The following is an 18541-nucleotide window of genomic DNA, read 5'->3' on the forward strand; positions in this document are numbered from 1 at the left end:
AGGAAGGATGTCTGACAGTAAGCAGAAGGTAAAGAGATGGTTGGCTAGTCTATTGTGCAAGTGCTTAAAAACAGTGTAGCTATAGGTCTTCGCACATGAGAATGTTACATCAAATGTAAAAGCTTGCGCTCTCTTTCCACAGTTTGTGCTTCTGTCTTAGTATGTGTAGTGCCAAACAGATTATTCTGCAAGGTATCCGGTGAGCTGTAATTGTACTGCTGTGTGAGCTACACAAACACATTTGATTTCTTTTTTTACTGTAGGGAAAAAAATATTTTTGACTTTATTTTTGAATCCTCAATTTAAATATTCTTCTTTTCACTTGCTTCATATCACTTGTCTACTAGACAGTAAGTAGCTTTTTGTTCCCCATCAAAACCAGAAAATTCTCAGGGGAAGATATTAAAAAAAAATCCTTGAAATTCATTAAAGAATGAAGGGTGTATTACTGTGTTAAGCCAACCACTTGAAAGACACTTGTGAGGGTAAAACTGATAAGATTCTTGTTGTAAAGCATAGAAAAACTTTGATTGTGAAGAGGAATGCTGCGGATGAGTAACCTTAATTTAAATTTATGCATGATAAAGCATTCCAATGCAATATGGTATTAATGCTTTCTTTTCTGTTGTCTTGTAAGTCCTGGTGCTTGAGTCTAAAGAATGAACTAAAATATTTAACAGCTTGGTTCATAGTTTGGTAGATAAGTATGTATTATGTAATCCAGCTGTGACTATGGGAATGATTTTGTAAATGCTCAGATATTGTATTTATTGCTGAAGACAAAACACACTTTAAAATATGGCTGACTCATAATAAAATGGCAGCATATTTGTGGAATAGGTGGGGTACAGTTTTGTAGTTGAACAGAGAAATAATTAAAGAAATATGAGGACATATACTCAGATTATAGGTGAAGTACATACAGTTGTAGTGAATGGGTAAGAAAATAACATGTAGCTGTAACTTCTTATTTTGGAATAATTTTAGTTATAATAAAGGGGTTTTTTATCTGTTACGTTTCAGTGACATAAACAGACTTTTCAGTATAGATGCTACCAACAGGCTCTCTGGTCTGCTACTTTTATCTTAAGGATAACTTTTACTTGGGAATTGGTTATTCTGCAACTACACGTTTGAGGAGCTAATCCTTAACTTCCAGTGCCTTAAGGAAGGCTTAAGTCCTTAAAGTAAGGATAGCTTTTCTGTGGCAATCAAAATGTTTTGTGTATGAATATGAATACAGTTATATGTAGCAATTAGGTGCTGTATTAGTATCTGAATTAGCAGCTCTGGAATATAGCCAGCTTGTGGCCAGGAAAGCAGCCAATAGCCTGGAGGAAAAATGTTTTAATTAATATGTAATAACTGCTCTAGAAAGCTCTCATTATCCTGGCAAGCTGCATTTGTAATTTTTCATTTTACTTATTTGGGACAGTTGTTGTAATTTCTATTAAAAAATGTGGAAGACAATTCATTGTACCCTTTTCATACGGAATAAAAAAGTGCAAGAATGCTTGAAAATGTACTTGAGCAAAGTGAAAAATTACTTGGATCTACTGAATATATTTTATATCCATCAGTTTCATAGGATCAACAACATACTGCAGTAAGAATTATTTGCCTTAAGGAAATTTATGATTTAAATGTATTCTGTTCTGTTTATATCTTTTTGGTGCTATACTTCTTTGCAGGAGGAACACAGTAAATTTGCTTGAACAATGCATACATGTGAGGTTCATTTCATTAAGTAATAAAGCTGTTCATACGAGATATGCCAACACCATCTCTAAATTATATTTCTGTAGGACCCAAGAGCCTCATATTAACTTACAGTTGTAAATTAAAGGGCTGCAGTTTCCATTAGGTAGCTAAGTGGAAGAGCATGAGCTCCCACTTCTGCAACTTAATTGCACTGTTATTTCTGAAATGCTTCAGATAAGGCCATTGTCCTTCCTCTTAACTGTCTGTTGCATTTAAAATCAGAGGGAACCTTTCCTCTCTTTTAGGCTTTGCCTTTTGTTGTAACAAGAAGAGAGAATCAAGTGATAAGAAAGGCATATTTCTTTCACTAGTACCTGGAAGCATCAAGAGACAAAGTCAGCATGCTGTTAATTGAATGTAATTTGAGCTGAATGTTTTCACTTCAGGCTTTTATATACGAATTATTTTTAGCTCTATAAGCCATTAAAAAGTACTGTAAACTATTTGATTACACTAAGGAGAATTGTGGCCTGTGCTAACTGGAAATCAGGACTGCTGGACTTTATGGCTCTGAAGTGGTTTAATCTGATTTCATGTAAGCTACTTAAAATCTGTTTCAATTGCCCAGTTTCTTTACCTGTTTGTCCCCATGAATGGGGTGCATGTACCTGCCTATGTGAGATTGGATTCCCATAACACAGCCGCCTTTGTCTTCTCATACCTCGGCAGGAAGGCTGACAGGAGGTTCAACTGTTCCTTGGTCCCTTCATACCACTGTGAATCTGATGACAGCTGGTCTTGTAATGCCCACTTCTCAAGTTTTAGCTGCCTTTTCTCTTGGCCTTGCAAGATACACTAGCCAGGTGGCATAGGTACTCTGTGATTCTTAGTGCTGCTCTGCAAGTCATGTAGAGGTACTGGGGACTGTTGGTGGTGGTGGAGCTATCACTTATTTTGGGGGGGTGACAAGAAGTCATGGACATTCTACCTCCCAGTGTTTGCAGTTTCCTTCAGATAGCAGAACCTCAGGGCCTATATAACTCACTCTGGGAAAGATAAGTAAAAAGATGAGGAGTCTTGTAGAGGTTGGACTTAGAAGCTTTGCAACTGGCTGGTCTCCAGTCTGTGTGAGGGCCTTTAATCCCTCCGATTTCTGCTTACAAACTGCAGATGGTACAATGTTACCTTGCAATATCAGGAACCATCTGGGCTGTAACATGGGACAGATCTCCAAGTCATCTCTTGCCACATTCAAGGTGCATTTGAGCCTTCCTTGACTGCAGAGGAAGAGAAGGGACAGACCTTTCATAAACTTAGTCTTTGCCTTTCAGTCATTGTTATGGGGGCCTTATTCTTTCTAGTCCTTCCTGCTCTCCCTTTGTACGGCTCATGTTTCTGCTGCAGAGGTGCAAGTCTGGTAGGGCTGTCTTGTCTGGGTTAGTTATACCTAGGAAATGCAGCCAATACCCATAAAAGTACCTCACTCTTCTTCAAATTGTGCCTTGAAACTTCATTATATTTATCACATGCTCAAAAAACCCCAATAACAGCCCCCACCTCCCTGCCCCAACAGTTAGGTCATGGTTCATTGAGATTGTTGTTTGCTGTAAAATAAAGGTTTTATTTCTTGTACTCTCATTTCTGTTTTTTTCTCTAGCCATCTGTTCCCTTTTGTCTTTCATTTACATTGTAAACTCTTTGAAGAAACAATTTTTTGTTTGCTTGTTTGTTTTGCTCTGTCTTTAGTGCCTTGCACAATGGTGTCTTTATCAATGTGTAGGACTCATTGGAGCTTTAACAATGCTACTTCTAAGTCTTGGTATTGATAGACATACTTGCAAATATTCTTCATTAGGTCTTAGTTATATTTTTTCAGATAATTTTCATTGCCCTTATCAGTGAATCACAATTATTTAATCTAACTATGTCTTTAGGAAAGATATTCTGAACAAAATTCCAGTTACACAGTTTAAACCCATTCGAGATTGAAGGAATTCTTTCATCTTCCATACAACTCAAAGTTAAAATATTTTTTCCAATGCATCTTGCATCAGCAGCTTTTTCTACTACCTGTTTAGATCAATATTCTTTTGCTCCCAAAAAATGGGGGCATTTACCCACTTGTAACTATTGTGTTACAGAGCTTGATTTACCTTTGCCCTGGGAGAACTGTTAGGTGTAATATCAGTGTCACATATTTGGAAGAATGATGAGATGATAGCAGGTAAATGATGAACACTTACATGAAGTGAAGCAGAAAGTTGACTTCTAATTTTAAATGAATCAAATTATCTTCTACCAAAGTTACTTGAAGATTTTTGATACACTTGGAATAAACCCCACACTTTTGGCTGAAACTTCAGTATACTCATCTGAACTGAATTTAGTGATCTTAGAGTCATTTATAAACAAAGTACAGTTTTAACAATGTCTGCAAAGCTGCAGCAGTATCAGATGTAGTGACATTTTCCCATCATATATGGAAGTGGTTTTAGTAGCTCATGTTCTTTTAGTTTTAAAGTAAAATCATATTCCTAATGTATGTATTACAATATAAAAGCTGATTAATGTTACTCATTAATGTTCAGTATGATCTAGATCTATGTAATTAACACTTGTTTTCAGCAAACCTAGCTGTTTAGAGTCATTAAAGTCTAAAATTAAATCAAGTGAAATGTGCTAATTGATGTCAGAATGGATATGGAGCCTCAAAGGCATCTTTAATGGCCCCGTCATCAGTTTGAATACTAGGTTACTCACTAGAGGAATATTTGTGTTTAAAAAGAAAAAGTAACAACTTCTATATCTATTTGCATTCCTTGAGCTGATAAAGTCTAAATTAGTTGATTACGTAAATGAGTCAGGCTTTATTCCAAAAATGTATTTAAATATTTTTAAAATAATTACCCAATTGTTTCACTTTTAATCTACGGTTTTATGTTGCTGAGCTAAAATAAATACTAGCTGAAAGCTGAAATCACTTGGTCTTCTAAAATGCTGTCTTTTTCTATTCTGCAGCATGGGTGAACTCTCTTTCTATGGGAATGGTCTTCTTCTGTTCTCCAATAGTCAGTATCTTCACAGACCTGTTTGGTTGTCGAAAAGTAGCTGTTGTTGGAGCTGCAGTGGGATTTGCTGGACTCCTTTCAAGTTCTTTTGTAAGGTAAAAATTCTTTTCTTTACATTCAAAGTATTTTATAGATTTTACATGGTCCCATCAACAGAATATGAAGGAGTAAGCAGTGTTACTTTGTTAGAGTAGAAGCCTTGTTTTATTTGTTTTCATTTATCTTTCAAGCCATGACTTGTAGAAACTCCAAGTGATACTTTCAACTTCAAAAGTAATTTAAAAAATATATTATAACCTCATAACAGCACTCCCTATTTAACAGAAACTGCTATCTATAAATGCACCAACAGCAAGACTAATGCTATAAGATCAGCAGCATTGTCCTGGATAAGCTTCTTGTATGTTTTCTTGATGCATACTGTGTTTTAGCAGGTACATAATAATTGTTTGTCTTCTCCTCCTCCCCCATTTGCTTTTAAAACACTATTTAAATGTTGATAAATATGCAGTAGGACTTCCAGGAAGGTGTTAATGTTTCAGTCAAATTTGATGTTTTCTTCTATTCTTACTGGTCCAATTGCCAAACACTGAGATAGTGAAAGCCTTGGTACAGTGACATGTACTTGGGGTTTATTTGTTTTATTAAGAAAATGTCGGTTCTTTCTTGTGTTACTGAGAACCTGAACACTAGTTGATTTTCTTTTTTTTTTCCTTCAGGTTACACTTTTTTGTATGTATCTAACTTTATTTTATTTTTATGTATCTTTATTTGTATGTATCTAACTTTTGCAAAATAAATCCTAAGAAGTTCAAGAATGGCTGATTTGTTGGACATACACAGTAGAAGACGAGGAAACAGGAAATTTACTCATTCTAGTTATCAGCAGAAATTGGTTAGTGAAGATAGGGTAAAGAATAGCAGGAAAATAAGCTATAGTTACCTCCTGTTCTCTGTTTGCTTTTTTCTACCCTTAGCAGAATAAGTACAGGAACAATCAAAAGCAAAATTCAGAAGTTTCCTACATAAATGACAATGTATCTATACAGACAGACTTGTGAAAATGTTTTCTGTGCCTGTGTTCTGAACCAGATAGCTGTGAGCTGGCTGTGATCTGCATGGATGAATATCCATGTTGTCTGGCACTGTTTCTAAGCTAATATGTCTAGTTTGGGCATATGTCCCCTAATGTGAAAACATATCCACAAATTTACAAGAACAGAAGACAAATAATTCTGTCCTAGGTACTGAGTTTATGTAGGTAGTGCTTATGTTTATTCTTGGAATAACTTATGGGAAAAAGAAAGCTTTGTTTTCTTGTTCCTTGCTCAAGCTTCTGATTTTTATTTTATTTTTTGGTTAATCCAAGCGCAAATATTTCGCTGAACTCATTTTACCTAAAGCAAACAAAATACCCCACTTCCTGATAAGTTTTAAGAGGCTTGTTACCACACCTGAGGTAAAAACTAAAAGAATGCATCTTGGAAAAGTCTTTCTTCTTCCTTGCTTCACGATAGTGATGAATACTAAAACAGTCTTGTTATAAACTAAACCTCTTGAAAAAGCAAAGATATTTTCTTCCTTTGAACAAAATGCTGTCATCGTTGTGTTTCCCCAAAATCCAATGGAAAAAGGGCACAGAAAAGGCATGCAAAAGGAAGTTATTTTATAAAGGCTTTAAAAATATTTTCACTTCTTTGAATTTCGTTTTAGAATTTGAGGAGCACTTTGAGAGGCAGGTAAATTGTTAGATAACTGCCATGTTAATGTGCATTCTTGGTGTTTCATTTTACTGTAAGTAACATAATGATTTATGCCTATGATGTTATCAGTTAATTAAGGGAGTATAGTTCAGATACAGAAGTCAATGTTCTAAAAGGAAAACATTGTGTAGTAGATAAATGTAAATATGATTTACTGCTTCTATAAGTGTAATAAACTATGCAAATACTTGATTTTTCTGTGTTAATGAGTATTCAGTATTGTTTGAACTGCTAGCAAAGTGAATAAATGTGTAAATCAAAAATATATTTTCTTTGGAAAAGAAAAAAAAGAAACAACCCAGCAATGGTTGAACTGACATTTGGCTGATAGACCCTGATAATGATTTTTAAAGCTTTCTTCTAGTCAGACTATTTGATGTTATACTTAAATATAATTTTGCTTTTTTTATCTGTTCAGCAAATTCAATGAAATCTTCAGTGGAAAAAGAGCAATTGCTGAATTAAGCTGACACAGTATATTTCAACTATAAGTACATACAAACTCTTAACTTCTGTAAATGTCAATTCATTGAAAAACTGTCTTGCATACGGTAGGTGAATGTGAGCGTAGTGTTGTACAAAACACTAATGATTTTTTTCTGTTCTCTTTTGATATAGCACCATTGAACCTCTATATTTCACCTACGGAATCTTATTTGCCTGTGGCTGCTCATTTGCATACCAGCCATCCTTGGTCATTCTCGGGCACTATTTCAAGAAACGCCTTGGACTGGTGAATGGCATCGTCACTGCAGGCAGCAGCTTGTTCACTGTGTCACTGCCCTTCCTCTTGCGAGTTTTGATCGATTCTGTTGGCTTATACAACACCTTGCGGGTCCTGTGCATCCTTATGTTTGTTCTGTTCCTGGCTGGCTTTACGTACAAACCCCTTGTTTCCAATGCCAAAGACAAAGAGGGAGGAAAGAAGGGAAAGTTCAAATTTCCTCCTGAAAAAAAGATTTGCAATTTCTCTGTTTTCAAAGTTCTCAGTTACCGTATCTGGGCTTTTGGGATCCCAGCTGCACTTTTTGGATACTTCGTGCCTTATGTTCACTTGGTAAGTGCATGTTTCTTCCTACATATGATGTATTTAAAACTACAGCTTTTTCCCTTTGTGTTAAGGAGTAAGAAAATGATTGGTGATAGGAAGCAATATTTAAAGTGCAAGTTGTGGGTGGGAGAAACATGAAATTAATTTTGATGTTGTCTGTGATTAAGAGATTCCAGGGCTCTAATCAGAACGATTAGTTGAGCCAGTTTAAAATTTTAGTTCCTCATTCTCAATCTAAGCTTTAAAATACTTTAACTATGGAAAGAGACATTTGAAAAATATTCTGTCCTATTCCAAAGAGAATTCTTTATTTTGGTACTCGGCTGCATACATTGCCAATACTACTTGTGAATTTCAGAGGAATAATGGAAGGAGTAAATAACAGAAAACAGGTAAAGCTTCTAATTTTTCTTCCTTTAAACTGAGGTATGTTTGTTAAAATGTGCATTTTTAGAGTATATTTTATCAACTGTTTTCCAGGTTTAGTAAAAGCAAAATACTTTGATTTTTCTGACTCTCAAACACTAGCTTTGTATTGTACCACTATAGCAATAATATAATCCTGTTATCTGGTGCTTCTAGCTACCAGTTCAGCTGACTTTTATTGCTATCTACAGTAATGCAGAGCTTTAGCTTCTGATGATGGGGAAGCTGTCAATCAGCCATTTCTATACATGTACTGAAGTTAATTTGTTTCCCTAGCAGAATTTTTTTCGTAGTACACTGTTAGTCTAAAACTTTGATGCAACTGGGAGATGCATTACATGAAATGATTCTGGCTGGCACTCATTGCATTACTTAAATGGTGACTTATTTTTGAACTGCTTTCTGGTGGTACTGTCTAAACTGAACTGGTGCAAACCAAAAAGGCTTAAAAGGGAAAAGGAAAAAAGCCCACAACCTGCAATGGGATGCTCTATTACACATCCTCATATTCAGGAGTATTTGATAAAGAGCATGGACTAGTAGAGCTAGTACCCATTATGAAAACAGAAGGATTGTGTTAATATTTATTATTCATCCATGATAGAACAGTAAGAATCATGATAATAAATGTCTTGAATTCTGTCAAAAATCTTAAGTCCTTAAAAGCCCATGGGTTTGTATGCAATGTATACAGCAAGTGGTGTCACTGCTTCCTGGTAATACATTGGTTAGATTACTGACTCTGCATCAGATATTTATTTTAAAAATTACCTTAGGGTGGGGCTGGTTTGAGCAGCTGTAAACTGACTTTTATTCATGGCTAGTTCTTACTCTATAACACATAGAATTTCAAAGGACTATACAATCGGATGACTAGGCTATTGGTAACATCTTATGCTATGTCCCCATAAGTTTTGTAGAGATGTTTTGAAATAAAACAGTGTTTTGAGGAGTAGAAGGGAAGTGTTGTAGAGAAAGCTATTGGATAGATTGTAAATGTTTGTTAACACTTGCAAAGAACTGAAGAACAAGGCTATATATGCAGTCATAGAGGCTTAGAACCTCTAAAATATATTTAAGAAAAAAGCTTGTAATTTATCTTTTTTTAATATTATATACATTTTTTTAGAGTGTGCTTTCATTCCTGTTAAGTGCTTTTCCCCCCATATCAGATTGGCACAAATTCTGATTGCGAAATACAGCTCCAGTACTTGAAAACAACTCGATCAAGGCTATTTCTAACATGATGTTTGATAACAATATAAAACTATTCCAAAGTACAGTTAGAATCTAATATTTAAAAAATTACCTCAAAATTATAGTAAGAGACTTAAATTCCAGCACTCTTTTTTTGCTCAGATTCAGAGGAACCATGAAGCTTAACTATAACATAAAATTTTCAATGGTAGTCAAGTTTGCTTTGTATGCCACTTTTGAGATGGGAAGCTTCACCAGCTCTTAAGAGCTCTTCACTGATAAGTTTTATTATCAAAACCCCCTCCTGAAACCCACAAGTTCTTGTTTTAATTTACTTGTGTCTAAATACTCAATTTTACTGTATAATTCTCTGGTCCTCTTGTAAATCAAAGAGGAAAATCTTCTTAAACAAAGCATAGTAAGCTTCCACTACTTTTAAATAAAACTGTTCTAAACAAGATGCTTAGCCTTCATTCTTGGCTTTGCAGATAGCATTATTAAATGGAAAATAGCTTGACTTTTTTAATATTTTAAAACGATTCAAATTTCTATTGAAAATTTATTTTAAGTACCTTTCAATATACACAAAGAATCCATGGAGGTTTGGGGTACTACTTGTGTTATGTACCCAGAACTCTTGACCATACTCAGAAATGCTTAAAGCCTAAACCAAACTTTCATCAGTGAGTATGATAGGGATGGTAAGAACCAGTATGAATTGGTATAAAATTTCATGTGCTTAGACTGATAAGAAACTCTGTAGGTACCATCAGTGTCAGATTTCTGTTTGCTTATGTATATGATCCATTAAGTACTATGTAAATGCTCACTAAGCTTTCAGAAAGCTCGACATACAAATAGTTTAATAAAATAATCCCTAGCTTTACTGATGTTGAAATGGAAAATTAAAACTTGAATTTAATGAATAGCAGTATTGCCACTTCCAGAAGTGAAAATACCAGATTTTTCTAACCTTCAGTCTTAGATAAGTGATCAGGATAAAAGGAGTTTAATACCTGAAGGTCATATATTTAAGATTATTTTTATAATTATTTTGTACATGATTACCAAGGATGGGTGTATCCTCAGTAGGAGAAATTTTTGTGACACAAAGCAGGAGTTTGAATCGCTGGGTTGGAGGATGCACTTGTAGGGTCAACAAACTTGCTGCCTGGGCTTAAAGAATGAAGTGTTATCACAGCTAAACACATCATTTTTGTAATTATTTCTACAGAAACCTAAACTCATTCAAGAATTTGGGTCTACTTTTAGAACTAAGCAAATACTTATCCTTTGAACTCTAATTTCAAAAAGAAAGGAAAATCTTTTCAGTTGAGAGGTATTTATTTTTATAAAAACACGAGTAAGTGAAGTGGGCAGTGATGTGTGCTGGGGGACTATTAAAACCTTAGAAATTCTCAGTGGATCTGTATTTGAGACAGTGAATAGATCAGTGTTTATGAAGGAACAGCATGGATTCTGCCCTTCCACACGGACACTTCAACTCCAGTAGATAGCTCTGGACTTTTTAATCCTAGTTTTGTCTTCTTTTGATAAAACCCACATTTTTATGTACTTCCATTCCATAAATGTACGTAATTCCAGATAAGTCAAAGGCTATAAGAAAAAAAAATTTTGCTGGTACATCTACCAAGCCAGAGATTCCTTTCCTCAGGTTTGAAAATGGAAGTTACTATTGTTCCATTATTTACTGCATTTTTAAAAATTGTAGCAATATTGGTAAAGGGATATGATACTGGAACAAGTGGCAGCTTTAGTTATACTTAAACTCTTGAAATTTTCCCACTGTTAGGGATGGCCGACAATAACTGGACTGCTTGAATGGGAATGCTGGTTTCAAGTCCCCTAAGAAAAAACACTTCTACATGGAGCCTCATGCCCACAACTCTTCCCTTAGCCCTCAGACCTGGTTCCTGTACTAATCAAGTCCCGGTTTTCCCACCTGGCAAGGCAGTTTCTGGCGGAGTGTTGAGTACTCTTGACCATGTGATGAGACACAAGTGCCACAGGCCCTACTGGCTGTCACCACTCTGGTCCACGGTAACTGGAGGTTGCAGCCTTGGTGTGCTCCAGTCACTGCACACCAGCTGCTGTCCGCTGGTTTGGCACAGCGGAGGAGCCTCTAAGGTCCCAGGCAGGGTCTCCAGAGTGCATCCGAGGCCAGCCCTGATTTCTGTGTGTCTCTCGTGTTTTCTGAAGCATATTGGAAAGGAGGGATGCATGTTGTGAAACTTGTAATAAGAAAGAAATAAAAGCTCATGTTGGGTTTTGGAATAATAGAATTAGTCAGGTCTTAGCAATTTTAACTAGCCGCATTGTATTTGCTAGATAAAGTAAAAGCAGTTAAAACCAGAGAAAATAACCTGCTTGTGAACTAGACTCTAAAATTAACAAATCAACAAATTAATTATATGGCATGCTAGATAGGATTCATATCAAGGCGCTGGCGGGAATTACCAGTCCCTGACTGGCAGATATCAGCTACATGCAAAATAGGCATGATAGTTCTTTTGGCTCTTGCAGGGGAGAACCAAAAAGAGAGAACTTTTCTTATTCCAGTTTAATTGATGTCAAATACCATTAGCAGGTGTTCCATTCCATGTGACTTTGGAGAATTGGGTTGGGAGAAATACTATAAATAGGTTTTAACTTTATTATATACTTTTAGCATTAATTCACATTGAACAGCAAACTGATAATTCATAGGATTACTAAATCAAACAGTTGTTATTCCTCTCAATTTTAAATCCAGTCTAAACTTCAGGGGTTGAGAGTTTTTTCTTTTGATGTGTCTTTAAAATAGGCAAATAGCCAAATAAAAAACTAAGTCCGTTCAGGTATAAATTGGGAGTCCAAACCAGAAATCTCAGATTAATGCAGAACACTTTCAGAGTTGTTTTTAATAAGGATTATCTCACAAGGGAATGATTAAGTATATTTGAATATTAAGTATATTTGAAAGAAAGTATACCTAGTCTCTGTGCTGCCTCTTGTCCTGTGCTTGTTCTGCTAATAAACAGAGCTGTTTTTCAGGAATCAGAGTCTAATGGTAAGCATTTAGTGCTGTTTTCTTACCCTTTTAAAAAGTATGTACTTAATAAGGACCATACATCCTTAATTCTTATGAGCTTGTTAAGTCAATTCTGTTAAAACTTGATATCAAGTCACATGTTGAGTAATTTAAGATACATTGTTGCTTTTTGTGCTTTGGGGTGAAAAGAAATACTGCTTAAAATGGATGTTGTCACTGCTTAGTCTTTTCTAAGCAGTGACTAAGGTCACTACTGAGGTTCAGTATGAGTTTAGGACTGTATTCATTATGACACAGTTACAAAAAAGTGGCCCAGTATTGTGTTGTGTTTTGATATAGCAATGTTCAGCCACTGAGGAATACTGGCAGGACTGAGAATATCATCTTAACACTTTCTGTGCAATGTTTCAGTCCTGTATTAATTTGGCTTGGGATATTTACAGTATCTCCATTAACTCAGTTTCAAACAAAGGCATGGTTTTGGTTTAGCAGTTACTTCTATTCAATGCCTCTTTCTAATGATAGGTTCTGTCTTATTTATAGTGTTTGACACCTTGCAGGATGAAAAACTGAGATGAACTCAGTAGTGCAGATATTTATTACATGTTTTACTTTTAAAAAAACTGGTAGATAATGCAATAAAAATGTGTATTGATGAAGTTGATAAACTTTACCTTTTTAAGTCTAAATCTTTTTTATAAAGAAAATACTCTTAAGGAATGGCCAGATCTATTTGAAAATTAGGCTTATTGTTTAAATATGGTTATAGGCTTGTATATGAAGCTACCCACTAATTGATAAGCAATATGAAAGTTACCATAATCCTGACTGTAGTCTTAACTTCAGAATAGCTCAGGAAGAATAGATTTCCATTTTTCTCACCATGCTTTGCTGCCTATTTCTTAATTTACTGTGTAAATCTGACTTTTCCTAGTGATGCTTATCCACATTCATATTCCATGATGGGTACATACTTGCCTATGTAGAGATTTTTGGTTAGCAGTAGCTATGTGGAGTGCATGTGTTCTATGTCTGTGTGCTTCATGTTTAAAATATGAAAAAATGGTGTGTGCCTGGCTATTTCTCCCAACTACTTCCTTGGGAGAATCTGTCTTGGGAGACAGATTTTAAATACTGCATTTATTCTCCTCCATAGAGAGGTACTGAAGATTCAGAGTTTCACTGCTGCTCTGAATTTGCACATGCCAGGAATAGGTTCAGCTGGACCTCCAAGGAACAGGGAAGTGAGACTACAGACTTAATGCTTGGGAAAAAAAATAGGTAGATACTGCCTCAGATTCTAGAAACTGCTACTGAGAAACAAAGCATCATCTTGGCTTCTGCTCTAAGATTTTCATCAACTGTACTAGAAAAAAAAATGCATCTCACAACGAAAAGTAGAGGCATCCAAGCAGCTGGCCAGCTAAAAGATATTCCAGAAAGAGTCTGTTAGATGCCAGCAGAGCCTGAGAGTCTGTACCTTATTTGAAAATAGGAGATTTGCTAGTTCTGCTGGTAAACTATCTTTTCAGATTCCTGGTGAAACTTTGTATGAATGAAGGTTTAACCTCTAAATAAGCCTGGCTGCCAGCAGTGGACACTGTGTAGCTGTTTTTCACTGGGAAATAAAAATACACTATAGTGTATATGTCCTCTGAGGTGCTCTGCTTTGCTGTTTGAGAACCAGGAATACACTATATTTGGAAGAATTCAGAGATTCTTTGCTCCCCATGCTGTTATGTTGTATGAAGGTAATCAGTTTAGCAGCCTTCTCTTCTGGGAAGAAGTGTCAGTGATGACAAGCATTCTTACTAGGCCAGTAATCCCCTGCTCTGCTCTGTCTACAAACAGCTGTGACAAATTGAGTACCTTGCTGTCTCCTTTGGAGAACACTTGGCCCATTTTGAGCATTTGAGTTGGCATTACCCAGCATACCCAGTCATCTTGGCCTCACTTCCATCTGGATAATCCTTCCAGTTCAGTTGGCTCATATTCATTACCTCCCATGTTCTTTCAGTTCTCCTTCCAATTATATCTTTCACAATAGGAAGTTTCCTGGGAAATAGGAAATTCATCGCTTTCATCTCCAAAAAAGAATAGGTTTGGGGAAACCTGTTCATCTGCAAACTGAAGTAAAACGTAATTGAGAGACTGGTTCTTATGTCTTAACTTTCAGAATTCAACATTTCCATTAAATTACCACGTGGTGAAGTTCCTTAGCTTGTGTTAGGTCAAAACCATTAACGATACCAGGGCCCTTGTTATTTGAATTATTGACAGCTTTGAAGATTTTTAACCCAGGTCTTTGAGGTAGTTGACGATTTTTTGTATAGAAGATCTGTCTGTATTACTTAGTGGTGAAATATTTAGAGACCTCATCAAATAGCTCAATAGCGTTTTTAAACCCTTGGAAGTCAAACCTTTTCCCTTGGCATAATGAAGGTTATGGTGGCCTCTTTGGTTTCCATGTTTGCAAGGGCATACATCTCTTGCAGTAAGTTCTAGAGCCTGTTCAGGATTGCAGATCAAAACACAACACTGAAAATGTGCATTGTGCCACATGCCAGGCTACATCCGTGATCACATATGGGCTGTTGAAGGTTGGCCTGTTTCACAGGCAGGTATTTCTTATACATATACATATATATATATATATATATATGCTTCTGCTGTCTTGAAATTCTAGAAGAGTTTAGTAAGTGTCTGGGAGGGACCTCCTTTTGACATCCAGGGCAACTAGTTCACTGGGGGGAAGCTTACTGTTTTTAGTGACAGATACAGTACCCTCAATATAAACTGTCTTTCAGCACTCATGAATCTGTTCTTTAGGCAATCTCTGGGCTTAGCTAGCTATGGGCAATACTGCAACTGTATTTTCTATTACCAGAGAGAAAGGTCATGGTCCTTCTGCTGTATAGGGAAGCTTTAAAGCAGTATATTTCAGAGATGTCTCATTGGAACAGATGATGGGCACTTAAAGGCTAAATAATTTAGGCAGTCTGCTTCTCAGATGGAAGCCAAACTGCATTCAAAATCTTTAGTATCTTAACAAGACACACATTTTTATTCATGGGAGGGGCATGGAGATGGTTGGAATCTTTGTAAAGTACTTGTTAGTCATATAAACTTTTTAATGCATATACACAAACTCATTTTCTAGGCTGTATCACAAAATCAGACACCTCAGATAAATATTAGTCTGTCTTCTGTGTGGCTTAGTCTGTCTCCAGACCTTCTGTGTTTGTTACGTTGCAGTTGTTGGGTCTAGTGCTGTGCCCACATAATCTGTCCTTGGACAAAAAGATAGTCTACTGGTCTATACTTCGTGTCTTTTGCTGGAACATCCATTTTGTTCTTGTTCTTTAGCTAAAGAAAAGTCCTTTTTTTTTTTCTTTTTCACTTTAGAAACAACATAGGGAACAGGAGGACTTGCTGATACGGATTATGGATGATGCAGATTTTTGCCAGATTTGATTTCTCTCCCTCCCCCACCCCTTTCCCCTCTGTAGCTTAAGATCCTTGCCTTCATGTGATTTAACTATGCTACAACTGTTTTATGGCCTTGGTTTGCCTTGAACTAGGATGCTTTGTTCTTCAGCTCTGTTCTTTACTAGCCAGCTATTTTGACTTGTCTCTACCCATTTCTTACTCTATCAGTGATGTGTCTTGTTTTTGTTAATAAGAGATCAGATTCTGCTGTGCAAACTCAATGTTTGAACCTTTGCCCCGTAGAACATGTGCCAATAAAACCTGTCTTCCTGTGCAATCAACTTGGAGAAATGAAGAGCCAAGCTCTCATGAGGTCCTTTGTAGCCAGTTTTTCTAGGAATTTAATTGAAATTCTTACTATGTACTTTGAAAACTGTATTCACTTCCATATACTCAGTTTCTATTCAGGACAAAACAGTCTCTGTTCTGCCCATTCAGAAAAATAGCCGTTTTCCACTTGCAAAGTGCACCCTCCCCAAGCAAAAGCTTTGGGTCATTAAGAACAACTATATTGGAAAATACAGAGGGTATAGAAACCACCCAAGATTCTCCAAGCAGATCTGAGCTGCCGTATTGGGACAAGCTATAGGATAACCAGGATGAATCTCATTGCAGGAGTTGATGTTCTGCTCAGCAAGACCCTAGTCATGATCTATAATATTGCTTACAAATATTTTTGTAACTCTTCAAGCTGAAACTCCCCTGCTGCTGATGTGTTACCTAAATCTTGTCAGGTGTGACATCTCTAGATTAGACTCCTCATTTGAGAAAACAGTGTTTCAGTGGTTATCCTTGAAAGAGTGGTCATCTCCGCATAGACAGTGGTAGTTGCTTTGTGTTCTCTGTAGTGGGATGTGCATCTGCTCAAGGAGCCATAGCAGAAAGGAGTTTTATACCTTGCACAGTCCTAATCCTGCACCCCTCCCCTCCCTTTAAGTCCTATGCCCCTGGATTCCCTAGTGGAGATGCAGATATAAATGCTGTCCTTTATGTCTGAGTGCAAAGCATGATGAAAAGTATGATGTATACTGTATGTAGTCTAATAACCAAAAATCTCTAAATTTAAACATGTAAAACACATACATATCCACAGTAAAGTGCATACACATAGCACATCTTAAAGTTCTTGTCAGGTAAGTACTGTCTCTGTTTTGTGAACCACTTGTATTATGTTATAAATTTGCTACTTCTAAAATGTTGTGTAAAATAATGTTTATCTAATTGATATGTCTGGATTTCTTACACAAAAAATCAGCCTCCATCACTACATTCACTTGCTTTCATGGGCTGCTGTTCAAGAAACCTGTTCATTTCTTCAGATCTCCTACATCAGTCATTTGTCTGAAGTCTACTACATCTTTTATTTCCCAGAATCTGCTGTTAGTCTGTTTTGTAATGACAGGATAGTATATTTTAAAGTATGTCCAGTACTAACAGATAACTGTCTTAAACAGATATTTCTCTATACTGTAGATAATCTAAAAAAGTTAAAACTGTAGGTATAGCTGTCAGTTTTAGCACTATTACCTTTCTCATCCATTTAATCTACCATATTTCTGTCTCCAATGGAAGACTAACAAGGCACTGGTTTTGTAAAGGTCCAATGTAATTATTAAGCAGATATCTCTGAGACCCCAAATCTTCAGTGGCTCCCCGTGCTTTACTTGCTTTTCTAATCTTTGCATTTATCTCCCTTCAGATCTCAACATCTGCTGCAGTTTGACTGCCCAGGTTAGTGAAATTTTCCCCCTTTATCCACTTCTGTAATTATCCTGTGCACCCATTTCTTTCCCAGTATTCCTCAATGTTGATCTGGCAGTATTTATTCTTGGCTAGATTGTCCACTTTTGACATTGGGGGTGGTGGTGGGAAAAGAAATAAAGTATTTCCTAATTAATGCTTGTAATTGTTATGAAAGCATATTTAAACTACGTTTTCCAAAGAAGTACTGGAGAAGAATAAAAATAAGTACAGAAAGAATAGAAACTGAAAAGAATAAAACAGATATTTTCTGGTTTTTAGAAATAAAAGTAAATGAAAGTTTACAAAAATTATTTTAGTTAGCAGGTATACTCAGGTACAAACAATAAGGTGATGAAGAATAAGAGCAAAGCAGTCTTCCTCAGGTCTATACGGTACTAGCAGATTGAAAGGTCTGAGTTACATTATGATTTCCTTTATCAGTCTCTAACAGCATGCTAGTTAATGTACTCTTGCATAATACAAACTATTCTAATACCAAACAGAGCATATAGTTCAAAGTCAGATTAAATTGTATTTTCCTATTTTTTTAATGCTATTTTAATGGTAAACTCAGCAATCCTGTCTTTGGATGCTTGAAGGATCTTGACCTGACCTAAACTCTTCAAGCTCCACAAGTACCCAGAAGCCTGTGATCACAGTTGATGTTTTTTCCTGCTATCCTCATACAGAGTAAAGAAAACTGATCACCAAAACTTAGTGAAGAACCTTCCTTCACTCATATACGGATGAGTTCTTGTGTCTAGTTATTGCTTCAAGAAGAGCTGCGTAGAAACCCTCTTTGCTTTTTAAATCCTATTCAGACTTGCAAATTTCTTTCCATGTATTTTGAATTTTCCTTTGAGAAAATCATGGAACCTGGCTCTTTCCATTTGGTTGCCAGTAACTATCAAGCTGTGAGCTATTTTTCAGGTTCTTTTCTGATGATTGAGTTAAAATTTGTCATTAGTACTGAGCAGAATATTTCCTAGGAAAAGGGAGGGGTGGTTTTGTGTTGCTCCGGGCTGGAAAGAAAACTGAACGTAAAAGTCTG

General features: G+C 36.1%; 1 protein-coding gene across 4 annotated transcripts in view; it reads left to right on the forward strand.

Moving 5' to 3' along the window:
• The window catches only part of SLC16A10 (solute carrier family 16 member 10), a 78019-nt gene that overhangs the window by 40281 nt on the left and 19197 nt on the right, over nt 1-18541 (forward strand). For all 4 annotated transcript variants that reach the window (XR_008576505.1, XR_008576506.1, XR_008576504.1 and 1 more), the window contains exons 2-3: nt 4720-4864; nt 7151-7589. Coding sequence is in view for 1 of the 4 variants with exons in the window: in XM_054821473.1 (XP_054677448.1) it covers nt 4720-4864; nt 7151-7589 (584 nt within the window). In the remaining 3 variants the exon portion in view is untranslated. The remainder of the gene's footprint in view (nt 1-4719; nt 4865-7150; nt 7590-18541) is intronic.

The sequence above is a fragment of the Grus americana genome, chromosome 3 (genome assembly GCF_028858705.1).
Source record: "Grus americana isolate bGruAme1 chromosome 3, bGruAme1.mat, whole genome shotgun sequence".
NCBI lineage: Eukaryota > Metazoa > Chordata > Aves > Gruiformes > Gruidae > Grus > Grus americana.